Below are 11,322 nucleotides of genomic sequence, written 5' to 3'. Positions count from 1 at the left end.
CCAGAAGATAGAATAAAAACAAAACCAGGAAACAAAGACAAAAAATAAAATAGGAAAGACCCTTCCAAAGCAACGGGAAAGGGTAACTCAATAAAAAATACAATTCAGAATGGCATTTCAAAATTTCGTTTTATGTAAAGTATTCTTAAAGGTCAATCGCTCACCTGGTATGGTGTTATCAGAGATTATTTTAGGTTGCAAAATATGCTTTTGTCGATGGATTTGCACAGCTACGCGGCAGGCTTGTATATACTGATACTCTTTGTCGCTTTCCTTCTAACCGCTGACACTGTGAACTTCTTCTTGATATCATGGCATCAGCATAGGTTCGATGCAGCCAAGGCTGTATCCGGGGGGGGGGTTGGGGGTTTGAACCTCCCGCCCCGTAATGTTTGGTTGACTCGTGAAAGCGTAACAGAAATGGATGTAAACAAATTTTGTATTTGTTTTTTTAGGTCCTTTTTGTGTAAACCCCCCCCCCCCTCCGAAACAAATTCGTGTGTATGGCCTTGGATGCAGCCACCCTGGGAAAAATACGAATTCTCCCTTGAAATTGTCACCTACTCAGACCGTTCTTGTTGCCAGACATGTCAATTTATGTTAAGAAAAAAAAAACTCTGTAACCGATTTCGAGGAATAATCTATAATCACAGTTATTGTATTTATTGTCAATGATTGTGAAGTTATAAATCATAACTTTTATAAGATTTTTGTTCTCCTTTTAGGCGATTGACACTTTTCGTGTTTATTTTACTTACTTCTTTGCTGTGCAAAGATAAAATAACGCGTTCCTTCATTAAATCATATTTTTGATTTGTCAGATATTCTTCAAGTACTTTCTCAATTAAATTAGCACTTTTAATTATATCTTCGGTAATTCGATTTCATTAAGTCATTTTTGGGAATATTTCCATTTCCCAGGTTTAGGTTGTACTTTGCGAATGCTTCCTATTCAGGATTGACCTGTCGTAAATTGCCTCCAGAAACCAAAATTTTCCCAACAAATGGAAAGTCTCGATTTGTAATGGACTGCAACAATTGATCCATACTTTTTTCAATTCTTCAATTAAATTGAACACTTGAAATTATATCTTCCTAAAATTTGATTTCATTTAGGTCATTTTTGGGAATATTTCTATTTCCCAGGTCCAGGATCTTCTTTGCAAATGATACCTGTTCCGGATCGACCAGCATATTTTTTCACCGGAAAAATATTTGAAATACTTCCAGAGATTACTTTTTTTTATTAACAATATAGTGTTTCGTTGCTGTTGCTTTGGAGTTCAACTGGTAAAAACTGTCGTAAATTACCTCCAGAAACCAAAATTTTCCCAACAAATTGAAAGTTTTGATTTGTAATGGACTGCAACAACTAATCCATATTTTTTTTCATTCCTCTATTAAATTGACGCTTGAAATTATATCTTCCTGTGATTTGATTTCATTTAGGTCATTTTTGGAAATCTTTCCATTTCCCAGGCCCAGGATCTACTTTGCAAATGCTTCCGTTCAGGATCGACCTGAATATTTTTTTCTAAGGAAAAATATTTGAAATACTTCCAGGGAAGACTTTATTTTATTAACAATATAGTGTTTCACTGCTGTTGCTTTGGAGTTCAATTGGTAAAACCTTTCGTAAATTACCTCCAGAAACCAGAATTTTCCCACCAAATGGGAAGTTTGGATTCGCAATTGACCGCAGCAACTGATCAATATTTTGTGAGCCATACTTGGGTAATATCGGTGCTTCGTTAATTAGGAAAACGTCCACTTGAGCTAATTCTAAAGCTTTGTTTGAACCAGGTCTAAGGCTAGAAATAGAATATGAGTCTGAAAGCGGAACTTTCAAGCCAAGTCTGTTTAGTGTGTTGTTAGTCCAAATGGCAATACAGTCGATTCTTTTCCTGTATTATTTGAAAAAAACTACGTTTTCTAAAGAGTTAAAGAGGCTGAGTTAGAAGGTCGAACCTTAAAACGTACAGGGATTAGGAGGCACAGTTGGGGGCTGCTGCCCCCAAACCCCCGCTTTCGCAGCCTTTAAATAAAAAAAAAAATTAAACTGAAAGTAAGGAGCGACATTAAATCTTAAAACGAACAGAAATTATTCCGTATATGAAAGAGGCTGTGCCCTCCTCAACGCCTCGCTCTTTACGCTAAAGTTTGACTTTCTCACAACTCTTTTTTTAAACAATAAAAACTTTAGCGTAAAGAGCGAGGCGTTGAGGAGGGCACAGCCTCTTTCATATACGGAATAATTTCTGTTCGTTTTAAGATTTAATGTCGCTCCTTACTTTCAGTTTAAATTTTTTTTTTATTTAAAGGCTGCGAAAGCGGGGGTTTGGGGGCGGCAGCCCCCCAACTGTGCCTCCTAATCCCTGTACGTTTTAAGGTTCGATCTTGTAACTCAGCCTCTTTAACTCTTTAGAAAACGTAGTTTTTTTCAAATAATTTCTGCACGTTTTTATACAGTTTATTACTTATTATTGCTTGACTAACTGTTAGCTGATCGTGTCAGGAGTTGAAGTTGGGGCGCTGCCGCCCCCCAAACCCCCCGCTCTTGAACATTCTTGTGTTAAGGCTTTTAATTCCTGAATACTCAAATCACGTCGTACAGGGTGCCTCCTAATCCCTGTACGTTTTAAGGTTCGAAATTGTGACTCAGCCTCTTTAACAGCCCCCCCAACTGTGCCTCCTAATCCCTGTACGTTTTAAGGGTTGACCTTGTAACTCAGCCTCTTTAACTCTTTAGAAAACGTAGTTTTTTTCAAATAATACACATAAACAGGTTAGACATGCTTTGTTATGAAAATTGACGCGCAGATATTTTCATAACAAAGCAGGTCTAACCTGTTTATCTGTATTATTTGAAAAAAACTAAGGTTTTTCGTAAATGTAAATTCGGGGGATATTTTTTTCGGTCTGAAAATATCAAAAGCCCTAAAAGGTCGAATTCTGCTTCGAATGAGTCCTCATTAAACCGGATCCGGTGCAAACTGTGGCATGTAGGCGTGGCTAAGAAAAAAAAAAAAGAACTGATCATGAACTTTAAGTGACTATATTTGGTTTTTTGAAAACAGGGAAGGAGTGATCGGATTGAGCTGAAATTTCGAGGATAAGCTCCCGGGCCCTAGGAAAGCTTAACCTCTAAATTTCAGCCCAATCGGACAACGTTAAAGGGGGCTGTGGTGGGAGGGTCCAAACTTCCGGCCCAGTTTACCCCATGAAGATAAAGTCGGAGGAGGATGAAATTTTGCAAGTTTCTTAGTTTGAGCTTGGGCTACAAAATGCGATTACCGCCGTCTCTCTGCGACCTCTAGGACCTGAAATCGCTTAACATTGTGGTGGGTCGCCTCTTTATAGAGGCACAAGTGTGCCTCCTTGATAAGCCATATACAAGCCATAAGTCATACATTTTACTTTGCGGTTTTTTCTACACAGAATCTGATACAAGGTGTTATAAAGAAATGTTTTACCGGTACCGCCTAGTCTATGTGTGAAAAACATTTTTCTCAACATAATTAGGATTGTTGACTCCCTGCAAAATATTATCTACAATTTCAAGCTCTTTTCCTTGTAGACGTCAATACATACTATCTCGAATGGCAACTGACTCACTAGGTTTTAGAAATTCTAAGTTTCGGTCATTTTTGTAGGTCTCAATGTTGTCTACTCCATATTGCTCCACCCAAAAGCTAAAATTTCTACCGTCCACTGCTGTCGTATTTACCTTGGATGCAGTAATACGATAAGCACGCTTTATTACAATATCTTCAGAAATATTAATTCGTCGCGTTTGCCGAATAAAGTCCTCTGCCAGTTGATTTTTGAATCTTTCTTAAAGATCTTTTGGATCTGCAGAATTCCGGAAAATAAGAATCTACGCGTAGAATATTAGTATTACAAAAGGCATTTTGGACAGTCTCGATTCTTCTAGGACATCAAACCACAGTTTATAGTCGAATTCAAGGCCGTTAATTAGACATTTGTAATACTAATTCAAGATTTGTAATACTAATTCACTAATTTGTAATACGAATTCAAGACGTTAATTAGACGTATATGAAAGAGGCTGTGCCCTCCTCAACGCCTCGCTCTTTACGCTAAAGTTTGACTTTCTCACAACTCTTTTTTTAAACAATAAAAACTTTAGCGTAAAGGGCGAGGCGTTGAGGAGGGCATAGCCCTCCTCAACGCCTCGCTCTTTACGCTAAAGTTTGACTTTCTCACAACTCTTTTTTTAAACAATAAAAACTTTAGCGTAAAGAGTGAGGCGTCGAGGAGGGCACAGCCTCTTTCATATACGGAATAATTTCTTTTGGTTTTCATTTTTAATGTTGCTCCTTACTTTCAGTTGAAATTTTTTTTTTTTTTATTTAAAGGCTGCGAAAGCGGGGGGTTTGGGGGCGGCAGCCCCCAACTGTGCCTCCTAATCCCTGTACGTTTTAAGGTTCGACCTTGTAACTCAGCCTCTTTAACTCTTTAGAAAACGTAGTTTTTTTTCAAATAATTTCTGCACGTTTTTGTACAGTTTATTACTTATTATTGCTTGACTAACTGTTAGCTGATCGTGTCAGGAGTTTAAGTTGGAGGCTGCCGCCCCCCAAACCCCCCGCTCTTGAACATTCTTGTGTTAAGGCTTTTAATTCCTGAATACTCAAATCACGTCGTACAGGGTGCCTCCTAATCCCTGTACGTTTTAAGGTTCGAACTTGTGACTCAGCCTCTTTAACAGCCCCCCCAACTGTGCCTCCTAATCCCTGTACGTTTTAAGGGTTGACCTTGTAACTCAGCCTCTTTAACTCTTTAGAAAACGTAGTTTTTTTCAAATAATACACATAAATTGGTTAGACATGCTTTGTTATGAAAATTGACGCGCAGATATTTCCATAACAAAGCATGTCTAACCTGTTTATCTGTATTATTTGAAAAAAACTAAGGTTTTTCGTAAATGTAAATTCGGGGGATAATTTTTTCGGTCTGAAAATATCAAAAGGCCCTAACAGGTCGAATTCTGCTTCGAATGAGTCCTCATTCAACCGGATCCGTTGCCAACTGTGGCCTGTAGGCGTGGCTAAGAAAAAAAAAAGAAATGATGATGAATTTTAAGTGACTATATTTGGTTTTTTGAAAACAGAGAAGGAGTGATCGGATTGAGCTGAAATTTCGAGGAAAAGCTCCCGGGCCCTAGGAAAAATTAACCTCTAAATTTCAACCCAATCGGACAACCTTAAAGGGGGGCTGTGGTGGGAGGGTCGAAACTTCCGGCCCAGTTTACCCCATGAAGATAAAGTCGGAGGAGGATGAAATTTTGCAAGTTTCTTAGTTTGAGCTTGGGCTACAAAATGCGATTACCGCCGTCTCTCTGCGACCTCTAGGACCTGAAATCGCTTAACATTGTGGTGGGTCGCCTCTTTATAGAGGCACAAGTGTGCCTCCTTGACGTAGTTTTTTTCAAATAATACACATAAACAGGTTATACATGCTTTGTTATGAAAATTGACGCGCAGATATTTTCATAACAAAGCATGTCTAACCTGTTTATGTGTATTATTTGAAAAAAACTAAGGTTTAACAGGTTAGACATGCTTTGTTATGAAAATTGACGCGCAGATATTAGGGGTTTTTCCGCCGTCCAACAGAAAATTGTTAGCTAACATTTTTCCCAACAATTGTTTTTCCGCTATCCAACTAGAAATTGTTAGCTAACACTGTTAGAAGATTTCTCAAACAAATTGAATGCATGTTGAAGGAAATTGTTGGGGAATTTAAAGCGAAATATTCAAAAACAATAAAGATGGATACTTTTTATGCTTATAATATTGACAAAGAATCGAGGACAGCAACTGTTTCTCACAGTTATCATATTCTTTAGTTAGTTTCCTTAAAAGCCAGGGTTTCCTATTTGACCTTAGAGTTAATGAGAAGTCATAAGAGAGTTTTAGTTGTTTTGTTTTAAATTCAATAATTGTTCTTGATATAGGCTAGCCTTAAAGTTATTATTGCAACAAGTGTGAGCCACAGCTCTTTAGTGGGACCATGGACTTTTTATCCCTTGCTATTCTAGGCTATACAAATTATTTGGTTGCAAATATGGTAACAGTGTAGAGTTACAGCTCTCCTAAAAGAAACAAGCCTTAGGGTCATTGTTGCAACAATTGATAGCCACAACTATTTAGTGATAACTTGGCCTTTATATCTATTGCTATTCTATGCTAAACAAATAACTTTTGTAGGAAATATGGTAACAGTATATGGTTACAGAACTTTTAAAGGAAAAATGCTAAATAAATTAGTAGCCTATATTTATATAGCCCTACTACATATTGTATGGTTGGGGTATCCTCATGAAATTGTACTTGGTAATTCAAAGATTGGTATAATTCTATTTTAGCTACTTTTGGCTATCTTGGGAAGGAGTTTGATTAGGAAATTGAAACTTTCAGGGATAGACCTACAGGCTAAAGTATGTCCTGGGAAGGTATTTTGAAGTACCTACCTCCACTCCTTCTCACTCTAGAGGGTCCTGACCTTTGATGACCCTTAAAAACATGTGTCTTATAAAAGTGAAACCTTGTAATATAGATCTTCTGCTTAAAATGAAGTCCAAAAAAATTGTTTTCAGCTTCACAACATTGCTCAATCCTGATTTATAGAGTTTTAAAGATATGCAAATACATTTCCTAAATTTTAAAAATTAACATTGATATTGCTTAAAATACTACTCAAATAGCAGGAATTGCATTTTCAGAACTAAAGCCAGAAAAAAAGAATCTTATAACTGAAAATTATGGTAAAATGCTGTTTTGTCAAAATTTCATTAGGTATACCTGTCATGTAGTCAAAATTCAGGATCCTCTAGATAGAGAAGGAGAGAAGGTAAGTACTTCAAAATACCTTCCCATCACATACTTTAGCCTGTTGACCCATACCTAAAAGTTTCATTATCCTAACCTCACCCATTTCCAAGATATGAAAAAGTAACTAAAGTAGAATTTTACCCAAAGATCTACCTTTCTGACTAAATTGTTTATCTTGGTATTCCTATTGGAAGTACCATTTCTCACACTTGCCATCTCCTAACAGAAGTCATCAAATGGTGCAAATCAGCTTCCTATGCTTCTATAGTGTTCACTAACCTTGGTTTCAATCACCATTATCTTGCATTGATGTACAACACTGTTGGTCTCCCCCACATCCTCTACATTGCACTCTTCTTGAAGATTCTTACAAATGCCAATAAACTGAAAATCCACACCACTTTTTTCTGTTTTGCCAAATATCTACTGTGATATCCAACTTGAACATAGAATTCATAGCTCATCAGTTGTTTCCACATAGCAGATGTTACTATAGCTGTTGCTAAGCTTATGAAAAAACATGTCCAGAAGGTTTCAAGACATTCTTGGAGCCAGCTTCTTTAATTCTAGCTATGTTGCCATAGTTGTATAGTGATAATTTACTCTTTTTTTCTTATTCTTTCTTTGTAGTGCTTTGTAATTTTTTTTTTGTACTAAGCCAGGTTTTCAATAAATAATAAAAATAATGTATTTTAGAGTTAAAAAATCAATTATTTTTATATAAAAAGAAATAAGAAAGATAATTTGATTAATGTAAAATTTATATATATATATATATATATATATATATATATATATATATATATATATATATATATATATATATATATATATATATATATATATATATATATATATATATATATATATATATATATATATATATATATATATATATATATATATATATATATATATATATATTAATAATAAAATTTGAGATTGTTTAACCAGTGATCAGAAGGAGTTGGTTTGTTTGTGACAAACCTCAACTGGAAAAGATTCTTATCATTATCTTTTTGATTTTAATCTGTTGTTTATAAATTTGTATGTAATTGTTTTGGTTATATTCCTTAAAAGCCAGGTTTTCCTACTTGGCTGTGGAGTTAATCACAAGATTAGTTTAAGCTCTAAATCTTACTTTATCAAAAGTTTGCAATAAGCCCTTTTTTGCAAAATTCACTTTTATTAAGGTCAGTGAGGTTAAGCTCTTAAATTACTTTTTGTTATGGAGGACTGGAGAAGCCTATGTTGGGTACGTTTTTTATTAGCCTATGTTAAAGCATTGGTATCTGAGGCAAATGAAAATAGTAGCACAGCTGGGTAGATGAAACTATCAGGAACTACCTCTTTGTTTGCAGTATGAAAATCAAACACTGAAATTGTAAGAGTTTCAGTCAATTTCTTTTCAATTAAACAATTGTTCCAAATACAGCCATACAGTCATTATTTCAACAATTGTGAGCCACAACTCTTTCATGGGACCATAAACTATTTATCCCTTGGTATTCTAGGCTATACAAATAACTTGGCTGGAAGTATAATAACAGTGTAGATTTACAGCTCTTCCATAGGAATCATGCCTTGGGGTCTTTATAACAACAAGTGTGAGCCACAACTCTTTAGTGAGACCAAAGGACTATGTATCCCTTGCTATTCTAAGTTATACAGATAACTTGGCAGGACATATGGTATCAGTGTAGCATTAGAGTTGTCTTAAAAGAAACATGCCTTATGGTCATTATTGCAAAAAGTGTAAGCCACAACTCTTTGACAGGAACATGGACTTAGCTATATATCTGTTGCTATTCTAGGCTGAACAAATAACTTATCAGGAAATATGGTATCACTGTAGTTGTAAAGCTTCTTAAGGGAAAGTGCTAGATAAATTGAACTAGTTGCCTATATTTTATCTAGGGCCTACTAAATACATTATGGGTGGGCTATGATTCTAGTTTTTATATTTAGCAAATCATTTTTTATATATAAAAGGAAATAAAAAAGACTATTTTAATCTCGTTTTTTATGTAGAATACATTTATACATTAATAGTAGATAACTTAAGATTTTTAACTAGTCATCAGAAGGAGTTGAATGGTGTGTTATAGAAATCAACTGGAAAAGAATTGTATTGTTGTCTTTTTTATTGTAATCGAATGTTTTTTACATTGGCATGTAGTTGTAAACTTGATCTTTTTTCAATTTTTAATTTCAAGTTATATAATTTGTGTTTTTTTTTGTTGCAGTCAAATACTGGAAAGGGGGCAAATATATTTGGCCTCTATACTTGAGAGCTAAATTGACCTGTGTGCAGAACAGTCAAACTATTTGTTAATTCCCCTTAACAAATAGTACCAACTGGTACTTGAAGAAACACCATAAATCAGATGCATCTGCCAAAAAAATGTTGTTGAATTTGAGGTTGTTGTAAATTAATATTTTGTTCTATCAAAAAGTCACTTTATAATAGTCTACCTACTCACTCATGCTGTCATGCAGGCTAAATCCCTGTTGCTTAAAAAGGATCGTATATTCACAGAAAAGTTTACAGTTGAATAAATTTTAAAATTATAGATTGGATTTGGTTTTTGTATGGTTTATTTTCCCTTACTTTTGTATCAAGTTCAGTTTAACCTGTCAAATTAATTAAAAAAAAATTAATTTAGTACATGTTACTATTGTCTTGATCCAAGGTCAGAGCTACACTTTTTTGCTCAAGTGTTTTTTTTTCTTTTTTTACTGCATGCCTGTCATAAAATAGCTTATGTTTCATACATTGTAATTTCAAGTTCTTGCTATGACTATCCCTCTGAAAATTTTTTCCATAGTATTATGTGAAATCTCGGCTATGATGATTGTCATCATGATTATTGTAGCCACTGGTTCAGCATAGGCACCATACTAAGCTTCCTCATTTAGTTTAATGAGGATTTATTCTATTCCAGATGCTGACATGTCTGGAGACAAATTTATTGTGAGCCAGTCAAACTACTCAGCCTATGGTATCAGTGAAGAGCAGTTTCTCAGTATTTTTAATCATGGTTCTGAAGAAAGTCCAGGAGGTACCAGTACCCTTAGACTGTGGTGCAACTCCAAGGACCCTGATCAGCAAGCAAGAGACAATCAAGCAAAACTTGCCTTATTTGAAATATTGGCAACTGATGCCATTAAGGCAAAATTACAAAGTAAATTAATAAAAAAAAAAAATGGTGTGGGCAGAAGTGGCAAACAATCTGAGACTGAAGGGATTTGAAGTTATGGAAGGGGACGTGGGGACAAACAAAGTATGGGCACAAGCTCGGTCCCTGGAGCACACCTATAAACAGTATATTGATTCCTGCAAAAACACAGGATCAGAATATAAAAAGCCTCAAAGGTTTTTTGAAGAGATGGATAAATTATGGGGGGACAAACACAATATCAATCCCCCCAAAATATATGATTCTATTGTGAGTCCTAATGTTCAACCTGGAACTTCTAGTACTGGGAGTGACAATCAATCTAAAACATTGCAAAATTTGAACACCAATATGAGTGAAGATGATGTTACAGGAAATGAAGCTCAACCTGGAACACTGCAAAATTTGAACACCAGTATCATAAGTGAAAGCAATGTTACAGTAAATAAAGCATCTAGCAGTTCTAAAAAAAGAAAACAAAATCACTAAATTGATGAATTTTTAAAAGAGATGATACTATTCAGGCATTCTTTTGAAAATGCACAGATTAAAAATGAGCAGGTAAGAAAGATGAGACATGAGGAAAAAATAAAAAAAATAGATGAACACATTAAAACAAAAAGAAGAAAAAAAAGAAAGAGAGAGAGGAGTGAAGATAAATAAAGTTTCTATTTTGCCTTGTAAATCGTTTAAATGTTTATTTTTCTTTTGGTTTTTTATTTTTTTATAGTTTTGATATTTGCTTGTGTTTATATCTGAAACTTGTTTTATAGTATTTCTTAGTATATTTATTTTATGACAATGCACCTTAATTTTGTTCAGTTTCAGGTATTCCTAAAACAATAAGATTGCACTTCTTTTAGGTTTGAATTTTTGGGAAAGCAGGCTTGGGCATGCAGCACTTTTGACCAATTCTTCCTCAAATATCATGATTTGTACAATATTTTTCATATTTGGCTTAAGTAAAATCTTGTGCACTTACAATTTACCAGGTGAACTAAAGAGTCCATCATATAGTCAGCAATACCAGCCTTTGCCTTCCAATTTCAATTAAGATTGTTGAGATTTTTTTTACTTTTGAGGTTTTACAACTTTTATTGATCAAATAATTGTTTATCACAGTATAATAACATTATAAATGCATAAAACTATCCTATCATATCAATATAACGTAGTCGTTTTGCTTGACCATCATTTGTGTGTAAAACATCACATGAGTTTGTAGGAGAATGTTCTTCCTCTATATCCTGTAAATTTTGCTCTTCTTTATTTTCAATTACATTGTC

At 34.7% G+C, this 11,322-nt stretch overlaps 2 protein-coding genes across 2 annotated transcripts in view; both read left to right on the top strand.

Moving 5' to 3' along the window:
* The first annotated feature begins 5,778 nt into the window (after window positions 1-5,778).
* Window positions 5,779-10,221, top strand: LOC148947018 (uncharacterized). Its single transcript, XM_089097307.1, has 2 exons — window positions 5,779-5,855; window positions 9,803-10,221. Exons 1-2 carry the CDS (start codon window positions 5,795-5,797, stop codon window positions 10,108-10,110), a joined length of 369 nt encoding a protein of 122 aa, XP_088953433.1. The 5' UTR covers window positions 5,779-5,794; the 3' UTR covers window positions 10,111-10,221.
* The window catches only part of LOC148947017 (WASH complex subunit 5-like), a 17,949-nt gene continuing 16,741 nt past the window's right edge, over window positions 10,115-11,322 (top strand). Inside the window, exon 1 of the mRNA XM_089096489.1 lies at window positions 10,115-10,451. Coding sequence (XP_088952615.1) covers window positions 10,115-10,451 — 337 coding nt within the window. The remainder of the gene's footprint in view (window positions 10,452-11,322) is intronic.

Source organism: Artemia sp. Qi Xiang Cuo, chromosome 11 (assembly GCF_049724085.1).
Source record: "Artemia sp. Qi Xiang Cuo chromosome 11, ASM4972408v1, whole genome shotgun sequence".
Classification (NCBI taxonomy): domain Eukaryota; kingdom Metazoa; phylum Arthropoda; class Branchiopoda; order Anostraca; family Artemiidae; genus Artemia; species Artemia sp. Qi Xiang Cuo.
This window is presented reverse-complemented; position numbering and strand designations above follow the sequence as displayed.

Excerpts from the sequence above, each read along its gene's own strand:
- LOC148947018 (XM_089097307.1), top strand. The coding sequence starts at position 5,795 with ATGGATACTTTTTATGCTTATAATATTGACAAAGAATCGAGGACAGCA. Across the intron at positions 5,856-9,802 it reads GACAGCAACTGTTTCTCACA|ATGCTGACATGTCTGGAGAC; the intron begins GTTATCATATTC and ends ATTCTATTCCAG.